Raw genomic sequence first — 22,860 nt, 5'->3', positions numbered from 1 at the left:
ATTATGCCGATGAGTTCGATATGACGACTCTGTAGAGTTGCTCTTAGTTCACCCGAGTTCCATCCACCAGCCCTGCCAATGGCATTTTTTTCTTTCGAAACGCTGAATGGCATTTTCAGTTGAGCGTTGCAGGACATGGATCGGTTTTGCGTTCTCCTCCCTGGTCGCACGTACGGCCTCGGCCACGCACACCTGGGTTGGGTTCAGCAGGAGAAGTCCGTCCCGTGACGTACCGGCCGGCCGATCACGCGAGGGAAGAGGATGGCGCGTGCATTATTGTAATGGGATGCAGTTGGTGCGCAGACGAGCGCAGAAGGAGCAGCAGTAAATGGCACGTACGTGCGGCCGGGGAATACGACGGGAGCCCGTGCGGATGCGTGTGTCGTTTGCTCAAGAGTTAAGTCGGCCGATCGGGGAAGACGAAGACCGGGGGAGCGGCCGGAGACCGGGTTTCGATAGGCAGCGCGCGGACGGCAGGCAGCACTTGGGCGGCACGTACAGCGCGCGCGCGGCGGCATTGCATGCGCAGCGCACGAGCTGGAGCGTGATCACTCACGTTTGCTGGTGCGCGTGCGGAGGTGATCGATGAACTGGACGCGCCCATCGGCATGGATCCGTGGTTTGTGCCCAGCATCCTGCATGCCCGCGGCGGACGTGTGCCGTGACGCCGTGTGGTACAGCTAGCGCGAGCTGCCGGCGAGAGAGCATCGGTCGGCGCGGCTTAATTTGTTTAGGCGTCGTCCGTGATGGGTCATACTGGTAGTATACTATGCGAGCACCGGCCCCGCCGCACGTACATTTGGGCGTCCGTTTCCACATGAAGCCTGGGGCATCCGTGCGTGTGCATGTTGACATGCCGGTTGATGCCGTTGGCAGGCCCGGCATCTTCGGTGTGCCGATCGATCGTTGACTGGACCTTCCAGTCGCGCACCGTGGCGTGTCGCTCAGGCCGCGCGCGGCGCTGGTGCCGGCTCTTCCTCCTTGTCCCGACCGCCGCGCGCACGCTCGCTCGGCGGCACGCCATGCATCGTCCTCCATACTTGCACGCTCGATCCACCTGATCCCACCCATGCACACACCACGCATGCATGCATGCGTTTGCGCGACCCCCGAGGCCGCACGCATGCGTACGTGCTGAGCGTTCGGACGACCGGTGTACGTACTGAGCGTACGTGCACGCCTGCGCAGCCGGTCTATGTGTCGCCCCGTGGGTGGCTGACAGAGGAGCTAGCTACGATGCGTGCGCCGCGCATGTAACCAAACACACACATCCAACGTACGTGCGCGTCTTAACTTCTTCAGCGGCAGCAGTTATTCCACCTGCTCCCCTTCCGTCCTCCTCCTGTTTCTCTGCTTCAGTCTTCATTCCAGTCGTTGCACGCTTCCGTGCCACTCTTCCGAGCGACGTAACGTACGACGGTGGCGGAGCCGCTACGCGTTCCACGGGCTAACGTGGTTCAGTGCAACTCCCGCTGCGAGCTGCAAGCTTTTCCAGAGGAAGCCGCGGTGCAACGCGTGCGTGATGCATTAACTACCTGCACGCACGCACGCACGCACGCACGCACGTATGGTGTCCAGTCCATGGACCATGGCAAAGCAATGGCTGTGTCCCCTGCCGCCCAAGCACCGATCGGGAGGGCTTCCTCTCCTGGGTTTTGGGGGGGCAGGCCAAGCCAGAGCAGAGCAGAGCCTCCTGCATGCATTGCATGGGGAACGCACGCACGTACTCCGTACTTCGTGGACGGAGGAAACTGCGACGGGAGGACCAACCCGGGCGTGGTCACCGTGCCTGCCCGCCATTGAATTTGATTTGAAGGCGACCGCGTCGGGAATCTCGGCCTTCCTGAGACTTTCCGCTGCCGTGGCAGACGCAACAGTATTTACGGAGGGGTGGCAGCGGAGAACGCTACCTCCTGCACTGCAAGGGAGATGAGATCTACTACCATCTATCCATCGATCTAGCCCAAGTTTATTGTGCGCGTACTGGGCGTTGCATGCTTTTGGGTGCATCGATCCTCCCTTCTTCGAGCTGCATTGCATGGCACGGGTGAATGCTGGTAGGAATTGTGCGCACAGCGATACGTATGAGCGATCAGAAAGTTGGAGTAGATCGATCAAAGTGTTGGATATGAACCGGCCCATAATTTCGCCATGCATGCATGTCATGTCAAAATAAGATAAACCAGCGTGATGGAGTTAGCACCAACTGCTAACCACCACATGCATGCGTGGACGCCATGCATGGTCTCCAAGCGCACTTCCGGGAAACATGGCCAAATAACTACACTGAACACTGGATTAAAGATAATAATAGTATATACTGCTAGTCTGCTACTACTACGACCTGCTTTTGAGATAAGGGGGAGTAAATGGCGATGGCATTTTTATACGGAGACATGTAGTATCGACTACAATAGCTACATGTCAATCGCCTGGCTTTCGAATTTTGGGTCAATCGATTTTGGTTGAAGAAAGAAAAAGGTGCAAGGGAGGAAGAAACTCGCCGGACGGGAGGAAGAAGCTCGCTGGACAGGCTACCCCAATATCTATCTTAGAGTTTAGGGTGGGGGCAGTGGTGGGGGGTGGTGTGAGACTTCGCCGGAGAAACACCTCGGCGCGGGGGGCTAGAGGGATGGCCGGCGGTGGTGGAAGACCGGCGATGGGGGTGGTTCAGGGGAGGGTGGGGCGGTGAGGCGGTCACGATCGAGAGCGCCGGCGGCTGCATGCGGTGGGGGGCGGCGGTTAGGGCTGGGCTGGATCGACGGGTGAGAGAGAGGAAGAAGATCTGTCGGAGGTTGAAGACGACCAGCGTTCATTGGATCTTGATCGAACGGTTAATGCCGGAGAAGGAGGATCGACTGACCGTTTTCTGTTTTTCAGGCGATTGACGTGTAGCCAGTCCCAGTATCAACACCGGTGACGTACATTTCCGACACGCTCTTGCATGCAGTCCAAAACCACCGCTACTACACTTCGTACTACCGGCACCGGTGCTACACTCCTCTCTGTGCCCTGCATAATATCGATCGTTGCACTTGCACTACACAATTTCTAAATGGCTTTTCGAATTGACTTCGTGCCTGCCCGCGTGTCTCCGGTCCATGGTTAATCCCCGGCACGGAAGACATGGCTTGTCAGGTCTGATTTACTCATGTCACCTTCGATCCCATCGGTGAAGCCGCGAAGGGGGCCAAGAAATTAACGGCTTCTGCTGCACACATCCCAAATGCTCTGAAGAGCCTCCAAGTTCAGTCGAAGCACACGAATCTGCTGTGCCGCCTGGCTCCGGCTGCACTCCTCCGGGGGCAGACCCCGCCGCCGACCACGACCACCTCGGCGGCCGCCGCCGACTCGATTGCATGGGCTCCAAGACAGGCTCGGCCCATCTACACCGCAGCTGCTTTGTATGAGCGCGACTTATTTGGTCCCACCTCGCTAGTTCCCAGCGTTACAGTCTTAAGATCATGCATCAGCACCACATTCCACAATAGCTGGTAGAGTAAAAAAAAATTTGGCAACCTGAAGCCCTCAAAGAGGGCTTAACTTTATTTACATCAACATCCCAAACAGTGTACAGACAGTAGTTTTCCTAAAGGAAATGAAATGGCTTCGAAAGCCATTTTGAAATTACATCGTAGAGGATTTACTGCATCGAATAGAGCAACCAGAGGATGATCTGCATGAGAAAGCCTTTTCTGCCAGAGGGTGAGCAAGGAAATTATTAATCCTTGGAATATGTGTGACCTTGAAAGAGCTTAAGCTCGATGTAATATCATAGAAATCTGCAAGTAATGGTCTGATTGTCCAATGTCCTGGATTTTGCATTAGATCCCTTGCTTCGGCAGCTTCAACCAAAGTCCTGCAATCAGAAAAGAAAGAGATCGAGTTCCAGCCCAAGGCTTTGACAACCGAAGCAGCTAAGAGTACCTGCAAAACAGAAAACACATTCGATGCCGCTGCTTGTATGAAAATGGAGTGATTGGAATCCTCGTTTTTCAGGAATACTCCAAATGAAGCTTCATTTCCTGCTACGGTTGGATTAAAAGCCGCATCAACATAAGCCAGGGGACCTGCATGTTGCAAGGACAATTTTGTGCATGGTAAACTTCTTTTATTAGTACTAGTTGAGATCCTGCCATTTTCCTCAATGTTCTCCTTTAGACCTGCATTTAGCATTGCTTTTGTGGCATAAACCACCTGCAAAGGAGTCCAAACTTTCTTTTTGAATAAAAGATCATTCCTAGCTTTCCAAATATTCCATAGAAAAGTAAATATTGTGGCTCGATATAACTCTGAATGTTGGGTGGAAAAAAATCAAGTGAATGACATTAGAAGGATACAAGTTAGTGTCCAGCGCATCGGTTTTGAAGCCAAATTTAAACTAAACTGATCTCGCAAAGTTGCAATGAAATAAAAGTTGTGAGTCATTTTCTAATTGTCCACATCTACAACATTCTTTTTTAATATGAGTGGAAACCTAGATGCTCTTAAACCAGAAGCTATAGCCCTTCTAATAAGCCTCCATACAAAGGTTTTAACTCTGGGAGCAATGGATTTGTTTTTCCAAACCTGATTGAGAAGTGCTATTTCCTGATCCGTGATGTGTGATCCTCGTCTTGTAGAAGCACCTTGAGTCTCCTGCATAAAAGTCTTGTATGCACTCTTTGTAGTACAATCTGCACTAGGAGTATGAGTCCAACATATAGTATCTTGCAGATTAGCATTATGGACAGGAATGTTCATAATTTCATTTTTTAAGTAATCATCAAAGAAAGTGCTAATCCTATCTGCATCCCAAAGTTTGGTATTGGGTTGCCAAAGATCACTAATAACGCATGGACAAGGCCTATCCAGATTCAGTTTTAAGTGATCATGAATGTTCTTCCAATCCTTGTACCAAGGACTTGTCCAGATACAAGTGTTGCCATTCGCGATTTGCAATCGACAAGAATCAAGCATTAACGGAAGAATTCTAATAACGGAGGCCCAAAAGGCAGATTTACGAGAAGAAATATGGAGTTTCCAAATGGAGGTGTTATGAAAGTATTTAACTTTGAGAATTTTGGCAACAAGAGATGAAGGATTCTTAATGATTCTCCAAGCAGCCATGGCCACAAGAGATTTGTTAACAAGAGAAAAATCTCGGATGCCCAACCCACCTTCATGCATAGGTTTGCATATCTCTTCCCAAGCTCTAAAACATATAGGCTTGGAGTCATTGTCATTTTGAATCCCAGTCCACCAGAATTTCGTAATGATAGAAGTAAGTTTAGCAATAGTACCTTTGCTCAAAAGATTAATTGACATATACTCCCTCCGTAAAGAAATATAAGGACGTTTAGATCACTACATGCAAAGAGGCAAAGACAGACTTAATAAGAGTGAGCCTACGCCTACCAGCATGGAAGAGTCTGTTGGCCTTGCAGCTATTAAGTATAGCTTTAAACTTTTCAATAATAAAATCATAAGCAACAGCTCTATTCTTGCTTGGGAGAATAAGAGGGTGCCCAAGATGCAAGTTTTTATTTTTATCTCTTCCCTAATATAATAATAAACCAGCGATTGCTTTTGGTCGTCCCTCGTCGGCCTTTTTGCAAAAACGTCCCCTCGTTTATGAGAAATTAACCCGCAGTCCTCGTCATAAGTCAAGCGGAACTGGTACGAAGGAGAGAAAAGGAAAAAAATAGCCCAGCCGCCGCACCACCCTGCCTCCTCGATCCCATCTCCACCTCCAGCCCGCCGCCACCTCCTGCCCCGCTCCGCTTCGCCGTGCGCCGCCCGCCGCCGCCACCTCCTGCTCCGCCCCGCCCCGCGACCCCTGCGGCCGCCACTTCCCGCCCCGCCCTGCCGCGCGCGGCCCCTCTTCTCCATCTCTCCCTCGCCATCTCCCTCCTCCCTCCCTGTTCCACCCCCACCTCTACTCCCAGCAGGCTCAACCATGGTGGTCAACACGGGGACGTGAGCGTGCACGGGTGGCGTCGGTGGACGAGGTGAGTGATGATGCTTCTCCCTATTGGCTATAGAGAGAGATGTAGGGTCAGATTTGATTTGTTTGTGTTCTGGTAATTGGTCAAAGTGACAATGATATGCCACTACTGATGCCAGAGGTTGTGACATTTATTTTATGATAGATCAAAATCGGTTGATGATGGAGCGCAAGTAGCACAAGTTAATCATGTGCACTTCCCATTATTGAATATCAGGTACAATGTTTTTGATTTCTTACTTGAGTTGTTACTCATTACTTTTTTAATCAGGGTATTGTAGTCAATGCATCGCTACTTCCATGTATACAGTGGAAGTAATTGTGTACACATTTGCATTCTTCCAAATTGCACTTTACATGGGGTAAATGATCGTGTTGGTCTCTACGCTGCAGATATGCCAAACTAAAGGAGGCGGCTAGAGGAAGCATTGGAGGCCAAGTTCAGCAGCAACGGTCAGCTGTCGTCGGTGGCCGGCCGGCGACATTTGCGAAGGAATGAGGGTGGCCGGAGACCGACAACAGGGGGCTGTCGAACTAGCCAAGCTACCATCACTCCATCATCCCCGGAGATCGTTCGGTGATGTCCAATGCATCATGTCATGGACTGGAGCGCGGACTGCCCTGCGTAAGTAGGTTATGTGCTTGAGACGATTGAATGTCCGATAATATGATAAACCTGCAGCGAACAGCAGCTCCAAACTCCATTGCTTGATCTCAAGATAGCTCTATTAAATCTCTTGATGGTATAACAGGACATTGGCAGGAATTCCTGATGACAGAGGAAATTATGGCAGACATTCTTGATGGTATATTAAATCTTGGTTTGATGGGTACTTTTCTGAAGAAACTATTGAGTCCCAGGTATTGTGATTCTCGCAAATATTTTCCAATGCTTGCATATGCCAGTGCCTGATTCCGAGTCCAATCACTGTGTATGTGAAAGTAATGTTTGTATCCATTCAGGTGGATCAACTTATTTTTCACGTCAGGTTTTAGGTGTTTCCCAGCTAGGCAGCGATTTCTTCTTCAGAAGACCACACCGCGGGCATTATCTTAAGTGGACCATTGACCTGCAATTTTTGCCTTTCGCATGTACAGGCTTATTATGTGTGGATTTTGAAAGCTATTTCTACATATTCTATCTCCTTTGAGACTAAACTGTGTAGTTGCTCTGCATCAGTTCACCTGCTCAATAATTGTGCTAGAGGAGTTAGTCATAGTATGTCTAGAAATCCCTTGGAGCACCACTCTAGGTAACATTGTTATGTTGTCTTTGCTAGAAAACTGTATATGTAGTCTAGAATTGGGTGTACATGTTGGTTCAGCCCATGGACGTTTTCTTTGAGATTCACTTATGGACCTTGCAGTAATGTACTCCCTCGGTAAACAAATATAAGACATTTTAGGTCACTAAAGTAGTTACCTGAAATATCTTATATTAGTTTATAGAGGGAGTATTAATTTTTGTCTTGATGCATTTTAAATTAAACTAAAAAGTGTCTATCTGAATTTTGAGCTGAATCTGAACCATGGTTTGCATTCAGCTATATTTCTAAAACATTGCACAAAGTCCTATATTTAGGATGCCAAGTTTCTTCTCTCCTGTAGGAAATTTTGGCCCTATATATTCTAAATTTTTGTCATATTCAGTTTTAATGGTCGGAAAGAAACAATGTTATTTTTTATTATCAAATGGAGTCAAGTTGCTAATCTGTAATTTACAAAGACGTAAGGAAGTGTTATTTTTGTGTGTCGTTGCTTATGCCTTTTATATTTAGAGGATATTATGGGCTTATGTCCAGTAATGGTAATAGAGTTGTTCCCACTATAGATTTCCATTGTGTATTAGAAAAGGTATGCACCTGGAATTATAGTCCTTGCCCAGCTGTAAGATTTTTATATGTATTTTATTTTTTTCACTAGAGATATTTAGTTTGTTTATGACAACTAGAGAAGGATGATGAGGCAGACGAACAACTGAAATATTGATTAATTGTAATGATGAATGCATTTACATTTATGAGTTTTTCCATCACTTTTCGACTATCTCTAATAATGATGGTTAGTCTATTTTCACTTCTTGATTTTACCTACTAAATTGATTTTTGGTCTACAATTCGGTACATATAGCTTTCCCCAATACCAAAAGTCAACAGTCATACTTAAATAACCATTCACAACCCTTTCTTTAATCCTTATGCTTTTTTGTTTCTATTCTACTTGGAACAGAGGAAAATGCCCTTATGGAGCTTTTGAGCTTTTTGTACAGTGGAAAGTTAACAAACAACCGAGCCTGCTATTCTGGTTGACATCTTAATGGATGCCGATAAATTTGAGGTTCTCTCTTGCATGAGGCATTGTAGCCAGTTGCTCTCAAGCTTTCATATGACCACAGAATCTGCGCTGCTCTACCTAGACTATCCATGATTCACTTCGATGGCAGTTGAAGTTCACCATTTGATAGTTGCAGCTAAGGATTTCCTTGCCAACAAATACAGTGATATGCATAAGTGTGTGATCCCCATTGGATGGAGCCACCTTTTCTTTCCTTTTCATACAGAAGTGTACACATTGTTGAAACAAAATCATGTATGAAGTGTACTCAAGGCTTGGTTTGTATTATTTCAGGTTCCGAAATGAAGTGATGAACATGCCACTTGCTGGGATTGAAGCCATATTTTCAAGCACTGACCTACATGTGAAAAAATGAAGATGTCTTGTACCGTCTGTTGCTCAACTGGGCCCGTGTGCAATACCAGAATTAGAAGAAAGACGTAAGATCTTGAGTTCTCATTTGGTTCCGCTGGTGCGCTTCAGTCATATGACTTGTGAGGCACTTCAGGAGATTTTCACATGCACTGACGATGACATAGACCATGAGCAAAGCTTATCACTAGGGTACTTATGTGCAAAGCTTATCCAACACACTAACCAGGCCAGGTGCTCTTGCAGCATGTGCAACCTCTTGTTTGCTATATGCAGAGCTAGCTTACAAGTACAGGCATCTGAAAGTGGTTCTGTTTGAGACCGCAACGAGATGGAGGCGGTGGTCTTGACACCCATGCTGGAGACCATCTGGTGGTACGATTGCTATCAAATGCAGCTTGGTTTGTGTGTGCATCTCCTAGCTTTTGTGTCCGCGTGTAGTGTTATTGGTTAATTATGTTGTGTCCTTACTGATCTCAAGTCTCAATAGTATGTGAATGGGTGTAATCAGAACAAACATGTTTATCTTATTTGTGGTAGGAAATGGTGTATATTTCTTTCGTCTTAGGAGCCAGGCTGATGGGTCTGCTTGAAATTCCTCGGGTGGAGAAAACACAACCTGAAGAGCTTTGCTTTTGATCAAATGGCTATGACTGGAGCTTCAGAACAAGTAGCTGTTTAGAAAGGTGTCAATGGATTTACCGAGGAAACAGTCACGTTGTAGGTAAGTAATAAAGTTTACTGAGGAAACAGTCATGATGTAAATAAATCGATGTCCTACACATAAAAAAATACAGTGTCCCGAGGGATTTCTTGGGTTTAATACCAGTAAGATTTTACACAAGAAATCACAGGCTCTATAAATGATTTCACTTGCTGCAGTCAAACAAGTGGATGGATGGTATCCACAAATATTCTAGCCACTGTAAATGAATCCGACACTATTTTAGCCCATCATAGAGCAAGATATTTTTGAACCCTGGTTTAATGCAGCCGCTACTAATCTATCTTCCAGGCAGCACACCAAAGAACCATATTCTCAATTTGCACAGTAGTGTGCTTTAACATATTAGATCGTCACGTGTGAGGTTTTGTTTCTCCCGTTGCAACGCACGGGCAATTTTCCTAGTTAAATAAAATAGCAGATTTATTCCAGTTGGGAGTCTGACCAGAGATAGCACAAAACTGATTAATTATGCGAGCAATCGTATTAGCATCACCATTATCGTGCACAAAACTGATCTCCAGCGACTTGCAATCATTACAGCCAACGAACTACGCTTTCAAGGCAAGCTTGGCGATGAGCTCGTTCAGAACAGAGGGGTCAGTTGCAGACATGCGCTGCCAATCGCTGGTCGCCATGACTCCTCCCAAGATTGCAGCAGATTGTACTTTGAGGAACTCCAGGCAGGCCTCCTTAAGTCCGCGGCAATGGTGCTGTGCTACCAGACCAAGGATGGCCGTCACTGAGCTGAAATCTATGTGCTCCGACAGCCTCTCTTCACACATTGACTTGAGCCGCTGGAGATCAAACCTATCCGCCGCAATAAGCAAGTGTCGCAGCCAAGTAACCTCATCGGTTCCACCTTCTTCTGCTTCTGCTTCTCCTCCCACCTTCATCATCTTGGGCATCAAGTCGGTGTAGATGAAACCAAGTAAAGCGTTGAACACGTTGGGTTCCATGTCTTGTATCTGTATGGCACCTGCCGTGGTCCCCTCCTTCATGGGGCCGAAGAGCTCCGCCATGAAGACGGTGGAACGGGCCGTGAGAATGTTTCGGTGAGCAGCAAAACTCTCTTGGCCGACCTCGAACATCACATCGGCGCCAATCTTGGTCGCAAAGAGATGGTTCAGATGCTCGCATAAGTTAGATGGCGGCACCTCAATGAAGGCAGTAGCAGCGGCTTCAGCGATGATAAAGTCGCACCGGATGGCGAAACAATCATCCTTGAGATGCTCCGACTTGTCAAGGTCCTCTTTTGTCATGAATCGACTTCGACCCCAGCCATCGTTGTTTTCACAGAAGTCACGTGCTTTGCTTGCACGGATGCGTGTAGGTGCACTAGATGCTCCCTGGGGCTGGGGGCAGTGCAAAACAACACCTACAGCTCATTCTAGTGGCACTACACCCCTGTCTGCTCCAGGCATATCCATTTATGCATTACTGGGTTCATAAATAACCATTCAAATTAACTTCGTGCTTTTGACATAACGGCGCGAAAAGGTGGCTGCCAGGTGTGGCAATTCCATTTTACTTGGACGTCAACCGGTGAAGAGGAGCAATAAATTTACTGCGATTGCACAGATAAAAAACTTCCGAAGCACTGACTAGCTGAATCTCAAATCAAATTAAACGTACCTCACAACTAGCACAAGGTAGCAATTTGAGCCCAAAAAAAGAGACCACCATGCCAATTCATCGCAAAAAAAGAAAGAAAACAAGGGAAACTACCATGACAAAGATGCAGATAAGCAGTGATGCATTTTAAGATCTTTCATAGGCACAGCAAAAACCACCTTACTAATTGTAAACTACCATAGCAGTGGTAGCCACCACAATAAGTTCAGGCAGGCACTGATTAATAGCACTTAACAGAGTAACAAAGTTCAGAAAAATACATGTACTACTAATGCATTTCATGGCTTGTAGGGAAACCACTGAACACTATACCAACCACCATACATACGACCGTCAGATAGATAACCTAGAGCTGGTTGCAGAATAACCCCGGAACAACACCAACATATAAATAACCTGCAGAGAGCAGCTGCATATAAATAAAGCTATGACACATTCTCATCAGTCCTGAGGGAAGAGCCATGCAGCCGGACGCTTCTCATCACAACGCTTCCAGAAAATAAATGGATGAGCGGAATACACATCGTTGGATCTCATCTCAAAGAAGCAGAAAGAGGGGTTCTCCCCGTCGTATCGGTAATCCATACGATTCTCCTCCTCATCATCCAGGAAGAAGATACAATCACCCGACAATCCGCACAGAGACACAGACATGGCCCTGGAGCACCTTCGCCCTAAAAACAACACTTGGTCAGCCCCCACAGTTGACACCTTGACCCACCGTGAATGCTCAAAGTCAGCCTTGAAAACCTCAAACCGTCCAGCAACAACTTCACCGCACACTCCAGTGTTGGTATTGATCTAGAGGCCCAATGAGCCAAAACGAAAATAAAAGACCAGAAATAAAGTTACGTTAAAGAGAGAAACAGGGAGACCACGAACCAACGTTCGTACTCCTCGATCTCAACTTACGCGCCCTGATCGGGGGCACCCTAACCAACTATGGTTTTGGTCCCCCGTCGTGCAGCGCTCCCCCAAATCGGTTAGGGTTTAGGGATGTAGGGAGCAGGAGTAAACCGTACGAGAACTAGTCTAGCGTAGGTGCCGGCTGCTCCCCCATCTTTTTATGTGCGCTGGCGACAGGGGACCAAAACCATAGTTGGTTAGGGTGCCCCCGATTAGGGCGCGTAAGTTGAGATCGAGGGGTACGAACGTTGGTTCGTGGCCTCCCTGTTTCTCTCTTTAACGTAACTTTATTTCTGGTCTTTTATTTTCGTTTTGGCCCATTGGGCCTCTAGATCAATACCAACATTCTCCCCTTTGATCGTTAGGCTCAATGACTTTTGTCCATTCTCCATAGGAATAATATACCAGAGTAAGGTGTTACAACAGCCGATGAAAAGCCATTGAACCTCAATATTCATAGCACACATCCTATTTCGAAAAGGAAACATTTTTCTTATTGGGAGTGGTTTATATTAGCGGTCCCATAATTCCAGAATCAAGAGGCTTCCAATAATCCCATGCCGGCTACATGCTCACGAAATATATTGGGTGGTAAGCCTTTAGTAAACGGATCCGCAAGCATAGTGTCGTACTGATATGCTTAACATTAATAGTTTGATCCTGGATTCTATGTTGAACAACATGGTACTTTAGGTCAATGTGCCTGGCAGCAGCACTTGACTTGTTGTTATTCGCATAGAAAACTGCGGATTCATTATCGCAGTACAATGTCAGTGGTTTGGAAATGCTGTCAACCACTTTAAGTCCGGGAATGAAATTCTTTAGGAATACAGCCTGCCCGGTGGCCTCAAAATATGCTAGATATTCTGCCATCACCGTAGATGAGGCAACTATCTTTTGCTTGGAGCTTTTCCACGATATGGCTCCTCCAGCGAGTGTGAATATATAACCTGACATGGATTTCATACTATCCACACACCCGGCAAGATCAGAGTCTGAATAACCAATAACTTCCAGGTTATCGGACTTTCTATATGTAAGCATGAAATTTTTAGTACCTTGCATATAACGCAAGACTTTCTTTGCGGCCTTCCAGTGATCCGGTCCTGGATTAGATTGAAATCTGCCAAGCATCCCGGTTACAAAAGCTAAGTCAGGGCGTGTACATACTTGAGCATACATGATGCTTCCGACAGCTGAAGCATAAGGAACCGACTTCATCTGATCAGTTTTATTTTGGTTCCTCGAACATTGGAAAGTCCCAAACTTATCGCCCTTAACTATGGGGGCAGGTGAGGAAGAGCACTTATGCATATTGAATTTCCTTAGTACTCTCTCAAAGTATGCCTTTTGCGATAGTCCTAATGTTCCTTTAGACCTATCTCGATGAATCTCGATGCCAAGGACATACGAGGCTTCACCGAGATCCTTCATGTCAAATTTTGAGGACATAAATCTCTTGGTCTCATGCAACATATCTTTATCGCTGCAAGCCAATAGAATATCATCCACATATAGGACTAAAAATGTGAACCTACTGCCTTTAAATTTAACATATATGCAGTTGTCCACTTCATTCTCTTTAAAACCAAAAGTTCTAATAATCTCGTCGAACTTGAGGTACCACTGCCTTGAAGCTTGCCTCAAGCCATATATGGATTTCTTTAAACGACATGCCATGTGTTCTTTTCCTTCCACGACAAAACCTTCAGGTTGAGTCATGTAAACTTCTTTTAAGTCACCATTCAGAAATGCCATCTTAACATCCATTTGATGCAGCTCCAAATCATAATGAGCTACAAGTGCCATAACAATTCTGAAAGAATCTTTGGATGACACAGGCGAGAAGGTCTCCTTATAATCGATTCCTTCTCTCTGTGTAAAACCTTTTGCTACAAGTCTCGCTTTGAACCTTTCGACGTTCCCTTTGGAATCATATTTGGTTTTGTAGACCCACTTGCAGCCTACCCTTTTGGCTCCATCAGAAACTTCTACTAAGTCCCAAACATCATTCGAGCTCATAGATTTCAATTCGTCTTCCATGGCTACCAACCATTTGGACGAGTCTTCACTTTTAGCGGCTTCTTTATATGAGGTCGGATCTTGTGCCTTCCCTATGTCATTTTCATCCTCACACATGAAAGTGACATAATCGCTAGAGATGGCCTTTTTCTTTTCCCGTTGTGATCTTCTCACAGGCTCATTAGTATGTGCATTTTCTCTTGCCCGAGAAGGTTGTCGATTATCATTGGGTTGAGGATCATCATTTGGCTGAGGATCCTCATCATGCTGAGGATCTTCATTATGCTGAGGCTCCTCATCAGATTGAGGATCCACTTCAGGTTCAGGATCACCAGTAGGTGTCTCATGCATATTAGGCATAGGGATAAAGTTCTGTTGGATAGTCGGGGATGGAACGTACACCCGCTTCTCCTCAAGATCAATCGCCCTAACCTCAGTGACTTCATTATCCTCAAAAAACACCGCTTGCCTGGTTTCCACAAACTTGGTGGTATGACCTGGGCAATAAAAGCGATATCCTTTTCCTCTATGAGGGTACCCAATGAAAAACAACTGACTGTCTTTGGGTCCAATTTCTTAATATGTGGATTGAATACTTTAGCTTCAGCCGGGCAGCCCCACACTCGCAAGTAATTCAAACTCGGTTTCTTTCCCACCCACATCTCGTAAGGTGTGCTCGGTGCTGACTTAGTTGGAGCAAGATTTAGGATGTGTGCAGCTGTTTTCAATGCCTCCATCCAAAGGCTTACTGGTAAGTTCGCATGACTAAGCATGCTACGTACCATATCCATAAGAGTGCGATTGCGATGCTCAGCTACGCCATTTTGCTGAGGTTCACCAGACATTGAATATTCGGCAATTATTCCATTTTCAGCAAGATATTTTGCGAACGGTCCTGGAATTTCCCCATAAGGAGCATGCCTGCCATAATATTCTCCCCCGCGATTAGACCGTACTACTTTGATCTTTAGGTTGAGTTGATTTTCAACCTCGGCTTTATAAATCTTAAATTTGTCCAAAGCTTCGGATCGGTCACGTATGGGGTAAATGTAGCCATAGCGAGAGAAATCGTCTGTGAAGGTAATGAAGGAATCAAAACCATCCATAGACTTTACGTTAAAAGGTCCACATATGTCAGTATGAATAAGTTCAAGGACCGATGTGGCTCTTACTGCTCCTTTCTTAATTGTTTTCACATATTTTCCCTTAATACAGTCAATACAATTGCCCGCATCAGAGAAATCTAGCGGATGAAGTATTTCTTCTTTAATCAATCGTTCCATTCTCCCCCTCAAAATGTGGCCCAAGCGACGATGCCACAATTTCGAAGAAGGATTGATACTTCTCCCATTCTTTTTATGATTGCGTTCATTCATATTCATCTCGCAGAGATTCACACACATAGGATAACCGGAAAGATTTAACATATAAAGTTTGCCTCGTCGGACGGCGAGACCAACATCCTTATTACAATACTTTAAAAAACATTGTTTCTCCCCGAAGGTACAATGAAATCCAAAATCATCTAAACATGAAACTGAAATCAAATTCCTACTCAAAGTAGGCACATAAAGAACGTCCTTGAGCTGAAGTAGGAAACCAGTGTGCAACTTCAAGGTGAGGGAGCCCACGGCTTCAACTTCAGCCTCCTTCCCATTCGCGACATTAAGTCTTCTTGTTCCCTTTAGGGTGTGGCTTATATGGAATCCCTGCAAAGAATTCGCGACATGAACAGTCGCACCTGAGTCAATCCACCATGTAGATTCAGAAAAATCAACATATAGAGATTCATCTACAAGAGTGATCTCATCCTTACCCTTTTTATTCAGCCACTTAAGAAAACTTGGACAATCCGCCTTGAAATGATTTGGCTGCTTGCAAAAATTGCAAAGTCTTTCTCCAGCGGCATTTGTAAGATTAACTGAAGTAGCCGCTGAAGGTGCGGGACGTGAACAACTTGCCTCGTTGCATTGGTTAGGCTTTGGAGGATTCTTTTTGGAATACTGCTTTTTGTTGGGCACATTATTGTTATGAGCATGGTTCTCATGCTTCCTCTTTGCAGAGTTAACATGGAGAGCTTGATCTTTCTGCTCACTCTTCATTCTCTCTTCCTCCTGAACGCAATGTGCAATGAGTTCAGATAGTTTCCATTTGGTTTCAAGAGAGTTATAGTTTATCTTGAATGGATTGAATTGTGAGGGTAGTGACCTAAAAACTAGGAGCACCAGAAGCTCTTCGTTCAAGTCACACTTCATGGTTTTAAGCTTTGCTACGGCATTGCTCATACTTAAGATGTGCTCCCTCATATTTCCATGCCCGTCATATTTTGCAAGCAGCTTGTGCAAAAGCTCATCTGCATACACTTTCTTGGAGCCCTTAAATTGTTCCTCCACCGATTTCAAATATTCGGCGGCACTTTCATTGGCAGGAATAGCCCCTTTAATCTCAGTCGAGATGGAGAAGTTCATAATTAGGAGCGCCATTCTGTTTGACCTCTCCCACTTCTCAACTTTAGTATCATAATCTTTCTTAAGCTCAGCATACCCAGTGGCACCCTTTGCAGGGTCCACTGGTTTACTTTCCCTCAGTGCGAGGTCAACCTCATGCCATCCGAGGTGCAAAAGCAACGAGTCCTTCCACGATTGGAAGTTATTCCCAGTAAGTGGCTCGATCTCGAGGCCACGAGAACCGGAAGCTGTCATGTTTCGAAATATCATAAGTAAAGGAAAAGAACATCATAATTAAATTAAATTGCACAAAAATTAACCTACGTTGGTTTGATCAATTTTCATGCAAAAATTAACTCCAAATTATATCACCGTTGGGCAGAAAATAATAAGGAATTAACGGAATGATTCAAAAATGTAAAACAACGTTGGTCTGTATTACAAAAATGATCAAATTAATCTCATGTGTAATATCAATTTTCCAACATTAATAATTCTCCATTTATTGATACTACCATGGGATGAACATAAATGTGCCATAAAATGACACAAACATTAATTCATAAAAGTTTTCTAAATAAAATTTCTCGTTGGTTCCATTTCATTCAGAAAACTAAACCATAATTTTTAGAATCATTTTTCTGTCAATTTTCTATTTATAACAGTGCAAGAACATTTTGGGAATAATCATAATACGGAAACACACTGAATAAATAGAAAACGCACAGAAACTTCAATTTTAGCCCAAAACCCACGGCAGCTCTTTAAATCCTAGCCCAGTAAACAAAAAAAAAACGCCTTTTCTGCGGGCTAAGACAACTCGGGCCGAAGCCCAGCCGCGAAGGCGGCCCGTATAATGCCCGAAGGCCTGCCCTGAGCCACCCGTCGCTCTCGGCCGTCCGATCGGGCCGATGGCCGCGATCATCCCGCACGGAGCAAAACGAGCGAGGGTCAAACCCTAGGGGCCAATTCCCCATTTCGTTCCCGCAATCGTCGGAACGGCGACGCACAACGACGGCCATGGCGGCGCGGTGGCTGCGTTCGACGGAGCAGCGTGCCGCGGACCGAGTCCGGCGCGCTCCTCCGGCGAGCGTGGCTGCGGGCGTCGCGAGTACGGCGTTCGGTGGCGCGAGCAGGCGGCGGCTGCGGGGCATTTCGCCAGCGGTCGCTGGCGCAAGCTTTCGGCGGCGACGACGGCGTGCAAGGCGCGGAGGCCAGGCGACGCGCGCGTGCGTGAGCGCAGCAGCGGCGGCTGCTGCTTCATTCCGCGCGCCACCCCGAAGGGCGGCGGCGTCCCGGCCATGGCGTGCGCGTACGGCGGCGGCCGTGCGGACCCCGAAAGCCGGCGTCATCTGGGTGAGCCCGTCACCTTTTTCTCTTAATTTCAACATTTTAACTCTGATTTTGGGATTTCGGAATGGGGAAAAAAATCTAGGGCTAGGGTTTCTCATAATTAGGGGAAAAAACGAGTGATTCATCTGATTCCCCTCCTCCTATATTCTTAACATGAAACAAAACCAGTGCTAATTAACCTTACTTGAAGCGGAAGCGTGATACAGGTAAACTAACATAACTTGTTGATAATCATAAAGGAACTAGCACTGATCCAGTAGCAGATTAGTCATTTAAACAGAAACCTCTTAACCCTAGGACTTGACTTAACAGAGGGCTAACCTTAATCATTAGGTCGTAATCATGATCATCAAACTTAAACAGATCATCTTAGGGATCTAATCTAGGCTTAACCATGCTCAAGATACCATTGTTAGATTTATAATCCCGTAGGATCTACTTAACAGATCGTAAGCCAGGCATTAGATCACCTAATAGCACAGATCAGAGAGATGGATTAGGTTCTTACCACCAACGGAAGCAGCCATTGGTGTCGACGGTGCGAAGTCCCATACCTGCTCGATGCAGGCTTGATCTGTGCATCTTCACCGAGCCTCTTCACCGAGCCTGCATCAAGCCTGCATCGAGCAGGCACGGGACTTCGCACCGTCGACACCAATGGCTGCTTCCATTGGTGGTAAGAACCTAATCCATCTCTCTGATCTGTGCTATTAGGTGATCTAATGTCTGGCTTACGATCTGTTAAGTAGATCCTACGGGATTATAAATCTAACATCCAGGTCCAGGTACCTGGCACAAGATCATCCTTCGTGCCATCAGCAACACCCCATGTGATTCAACCAGGTAGAGCTTCTTGCAGCGCATAGTGTTGTCCTCAAACACAGCTGGATACCATGGCTCACCCTCAATGACTTGTCCAATCCGAGAAACCTGTGGATCGCCAGTGCTATGGTCCTGGCTGATGTTCACCACAAGGAGGTTCTCGTCATCAGCAATGGCATAGAGCTTTCCCTGGTAGAATGCCATGTCTTCGAACCTCTTACACTGATCATAAGCACGCACTGACCAGGACAATGCCCCTGGCTGGCACATTAGAATCTGACTGGTGTGCCCAATTCCAACCAGTGCAGCAACAAGGTTTGCCGAGCACATGAGTAGCTTACTTATGTGCAGCTGTTCTGATGTATTGATATGCATCCATGTGATGTAAGGGTCGGCAATCTTTGCACTTCCGTGGCCTGACCATTTAGCGACTGCATTTGGAGGCCGGAGTCGGACGCTGGAGAGAGCAGGGAGCGTCACGGTGGCCCCAGAGAATGGATTGACCAGGAAGCACCCGTCGTCACGCGGGAAGACGAGCCAGCTGCCACAGACGCTCTCGTACCCAGCGAAGCCGCAGCCAGGGAAGCGGAAGGGTTTGCCGGAGAGGAGGCTGTAGAAGGTGCCGTCCGGGAGCGCGAGCAGCGGCAGTGGCGGGGTCTGGGGCTGCTGCCTCGCGGCCGCACGCCACTGGGGGCACACCGCGGCGAAGCGGGCGCGGTCGGCGTACTCGGGGAGCAGGCTGAGCACCAGGCCTGCTAGGTCCAGCGGGAGGGCTGACCACGACGGCGGTGGCTGCAAGTGTGGTTTCTTCTCTTCTGCCATCAGTCCTGCAGAAGAGAAGCAACATCATCATCGACAACCACCCCAAACGCGGCAAGCAATGCGTCGAGCACCTGGCGTGCATAGCCAGCGGACATGGCGGGAGCAAGGACGGATCCCCCTGAGCGAGCACAAGGGGACGGTAAGGTGAGGGGAGAAGGAAGAGGAGGGTACCAGAGAAGCCGCGCCGGGAGTGTGTGTCGATTTGCCGTCCGCGGCGTGCCGCAGCCGGTGTGTAGTCCGCCGCCGCCGCTGCTGCTGTCGTGCGAGAGTGGAGTGTGGACAGTGGAGTGGCTTGCCCTTTTTTTTTTGAGAAACGTGGAGTGGCTTGCCCGAACGGGACCATGTGACCAATGAGTACTATTGAGCCAAGCTTTATGGGCCTGCTCTCGCTGATCCAAACATCCAAACATGGCCCAATACCTTGAAGCAGCAACAGTGGAACTTGGAGAAGAAAAAAACTATTTAGAGTGAGGAAGTAAGAACCTGTGAGTAAAAAAATAAAATCAAACATTTTTAAAAGGCAAAATGCCACATGGGATTTTATTTATATCTCTACTACTATTAAACAAGCAAACATATTCTTAAACGCATCCGAAAACACGTACACAAAACTACCGAGAGAAAATATCACCACACGATCTGACCCACCTAATTAGATCTAACCATCAACGTAAAACTTAACCCTCACCTGTGTACGTCTAGCAATTCACGTGGGCGGACGAAACTCTGCCATATCTATCGAACCCTTGTAGTCCGCGGCCAGAAAAAAATAATAAAGCGATCAATTCCAGAAAAATAGGCACAATTAACGCGTCCTCCCCTGCCGTGGACGCTGCCGCTGGCGATTGTGACGGCCACGAGAATCCCCTCGGCGTCGGCGTCCCTGGCGGCTGCACTCGCCGAGCCATCCTCGGGATCATCCGCTGGTCCGCTCCCTTGGGCTCTCCGAGACCTAGCACCCATTCCCTTATTTCACGTCCCGTCGAGGAAGACCGGTAAGAGTAGGCAGGGGGAGATGGGAATGGGAGGTCGGTCCTGTGGTACGCGGCGAGGGACGAGGCACCGCTGCGGCAGGAGAAGAAAGCGCGGGAGCTGACGCCCGCGGAGCGCCTGCTCGACCCCGTCGGCTGAAGCGGCTGCGGCGGGCGGGATGGGGGATGAGTCGGTGCGGGCCAAGAAGTCCGGGGTGACGACAAGGTGATGGAGGGCGTACGTGTGCAGGGTGTGATCCGGCTGCCAGGATCTCGCTACCATCTGGGTCGTTGAGCCACAGTGTGGGGTGACGGAAGCCACGACAAACCCGCAGCAGCCGGCGGTGGCCGCCTCCGGTGGGCGGCACACGAGGCCTCCTAGCCGGCGTCGCAGTCGGCAAGCGAGCCTGAGAAGTGGCGTGGTGGAGCGGCCCCTGCGTTGCAGTCATCAATAGTAAAGGTATGTTCTCTGCCCATATCTGTATTATATGCGCAGCCTCAAGAAGTAACCCAACTCTCACCTCGACACCGTGAAACTTAACAAGATGTTCGTGGCCATGCTCCGCAGCAAGCAGCTTCGGTGATTGACTCATATGTCATATCTCCCTCTATATCAGTTGACATGATTCTGCATACAGTGTAGCATTATTTTCAAGATCTGATTTCTGAACACCTCTTGCTGTAATACAGGGCCTCCCTTAGCTGGTATAATGTGACGTACAAGGCTGAGGAGATTGTCAAGGATTTGATGGCCAAGACTCCCAAGTTCAATGACCTGCTGCGGTTGCCCAATCGCCTAGACAGGCCCCACCACATTCTCCCCATAGGATCCTGGTATGTTCTTCGCACTTCAAATTCTCACTCATGTTCTGAATCCTTGACAATCTAAGTCATCACACCTTGCTCCATTTCAACAAGTGTGTGACTGATCTTCAGTTCCAGTTATAATTGATGTATCTATACTCTTTATAATTGATGTAATCAAATTGGTTGCTTCAAATTTTGTTCGGGTATGTGCTTTCACTGATTACCTTAATGCCAGTAATTCTTGATTTTCGCTTCATATATGAAATGATTTGGCTGCTCTTGATTAATATCCTTCAGTACACCTGTAAATTCTATAGCAAATGGTTGTAAGCAGTCTCAGTTCGACTAACAATATTGATAGATACCAAGTAGTACTACTAATCATCAATGTCAACTATCCCAACTCTATATTAGTTCTAGCAAATAATCTGATAGAAAATAATCGATTTCAGAAAAAATCTGCAAAACTTGTAAGTTTACACAATTCTGTTGTTTTAATCTTTGCACTAAGAATTTCCATGCCTATATGTTTATAGGTATTCTTACCAATTCGGATTGTACACTGAAATTTAGGTGCTTTTGGAGAGCTTACTGTACAATAAAATGATCTACCTTGCAACATGATTTATACTGTACAATAAAATGATTTTCTATTGGTTATTTTAACTGATCACAATACTCCAAATAGAAAGCGTGATAATAAGATTGCCCCTTTTGTGTTTTCTACTAAAAGTAGCCTCCATGCTTCTCAAATCTGGGTGTTGTTTTGTCCAGAGGCTTTCATTTACAGAGAAGCACATCAATGGAGAAAAAAGGTGTGGTGAAAGGCAATCTGTTTCAGGTACATACTCTGTACTGATTAAAACATATGAGCAAGGTTGCCAAAATGATATTCTGTCTCTATTCTGTCTCAAAATGTTTTCTAGAACCTGACCTCATAAATTTTGTTGTCTTATTCATATTTGTTCTCTACGACTTTTTGTCCATAGCTTTTGGTCTCATTCTCTTCATTGTGTTGGGATTTTACAAGCATTGAGCAGTCACATGGCAAGTATAAGGGACATCCTCACTGCAACAGTGAGGTTGAAATAAGTTCAGGTGATCAATCAAGGCAATAAATTGTATCATATTCTTCTGAATGAAGAGGTACCTATCCCCACTGTTTCAAAATCGAATATCGGAATGGTGCTTTGGTTTTTTTTACTCTTATTTGTTGCAGCGCATCGCGACGATGACGGGCACTTGTGTTTTTGACATGATGCACGTCTGTTTTTGTCGACCTTTGATTCATGTATATATGTAAATTCTATGGAAATGTATCATATGAAATGTGAATTCATAACTCTGTGGTTGATGTAATCTTTATTGTGTATATTCTCAATAATGAAATACCTATTAATATGATATTTTTTTCATTCGTTTCTTATTTTTCCTAACAGTTATAACAGACTAGGATATATCACTCCCTGCTTTGCCAAACCATTTTTTTAGACACTAATTTGCCAAAACTGACACCCACACATTGCTCACGTTTGAACTATGAACTCATCACTTAAATATCCCACTAAGTTTTTTTTTTTGCATGGTTTGACATGCATTGCACGTGCACACTTACTAGTATGCAAAAAGTTAAGGAATCTTCGAACATGCTTTTCCTCA

General features: G+C 46.4%; 1 protein-coding gene, 1 long non-coding RNA gene and 3 pseudogenes across 9 annotated transcripts; 2 read left to right on the top strand and 3 right to left on the bottom strand.

Moving 5' to 3' along the window:
- The first annotated feature begins 5,107 nt into the window (after positions 1 to 5,107).
- LOC125529158 (BTB/POZ domain-containing protein POB1-like) lies at positions 5,108 to 9,513 on the top strand (annotated as a pseudogene). The gene is made up of 6 exons (XR_015613970.1): positions 5,108 to 5,171; positions 5,633 to 5,990; positions 6,380 to 6,439; positions 6,950 to 6,975; positions 8,216 to 8,496; positions 8,615 to 9,513. The product of XR_015613970.1 is annotated as a BTB/POZ domain-containing protein POB1-like (transcript).
- A 450-nt stretch (positions 9,514 to 9,963) lies between these two features.
- On the bottom strand, positions 9,964 to 10,706 carry LOC147992690 (BTB/POZ and MATH domain-containing protein 3 pseudogene; annotated as a pseudogene).
- Positions 10,707 to 11,492: 786 nt separating this feature from the next.
- Positions 11,493 to 19,430, bottom strand: LOC147992688 (uncharacterized). 5 transcript variants are annotated; one of them, XM_087531365.1, is made up of 3 exons: positions 18,553 to 19,430; positions 18,435 to 18,443; positions 11,493 to 11,821 (listed from the first exon to the last, which is right to left on the bottom strand). In XM_087531365.1, the coding sequence occupies exons 1-3, from the start codon at positions 19,421 to 19,423 to the stop codon at positions 11,493 to 11,495; spliced, it is 1,209 nt and encodes a 402-aa protein (XP_087387491.1). In that variant the 5' UTR covers positions 19,424 to 19,430. The 5 variants fall into 5 exon arrangements, with proteins under 5 accessions (XP_087387491.1, XP_087387489.1, XP_087387487.1 ...); XM_087531363.1 differs by lacking the exon at positions 18,435 to 18,443 and adding an exon at positions 17,178 to 17,186; XM_087531361.1 differs by lacking the exon at positions 18,435 to 18,443 and having other exon boundaries at positions 11,493 to 11,833.
- LOC147992689 (uncharacterized) lies at positions 15,399 to 16,707 on the bottom strand (annotated as a pseudogene).
- Positions 17,371 to 22,607, top strand: LOC125529148 (uncharacterized). Of its 3 annotated transcripts, none has more exons than XR_015609613.1 (3): positions 17,371 to 17,782; positions 21,085 to 21,228; positions 21,976 to 22,607. It is a non-coding gene; the product is annotated as an uncharacterized LOC125529148 (long non-coding RNA). The 3 variants fall into 3 exon arrangements; XR_007292569.2 differs by lacking the exon at positions 17,371 to 17,782 and adding an exon at positions 19,450 to 20,854; XR_015609593.1 differs by lacking the exon at positions 17,371 to 17,782 and having other exon boundaries at positions 19,442 to 21,228.
- The last annotated feature ends 253 nt before the right edge of the window (positions 22,608 to 22,860 follow it).

The sequence above is a fragment of the Triticum urartu genome, chromosome 1A, assembly GCF_056163025.1.
Source record: "Triticum urartu cultivar PI428250 chromosome 1A, HENAU_Tu73, whole genome shotgun sequence".
In the NCBI taxonomy this organism is placed as follows: domain Eukaryota; kingdom Viridiplantae; phylum Streptophyta; class Magnoliopsida; order Poales; family Poaceae; genus Triticum; species Triticum urartu.
This window is presented reverse-complemented; position numbering and strand designations above follow the sequence as displayed.

What these genes read in the sequence shown, in the direction of transcription:
- LOC147992688 (XM_087531360.1), bottom strand. Translation starts at nt 19,423, where the DNA reads ATGGCAGAAGAGAAGAAACCACACTTGCAGCCACCGCCGTCGTGGTCA. An exon ending in TGCCAGGTACCTGGACCTGG is followed by an intron (nt 11,839 to 18,554) that starts ATGTTAGATTTA and finishes CAATACCAACAC; the next exon opens with TGGAGTGTGCGGTGAAGTTG.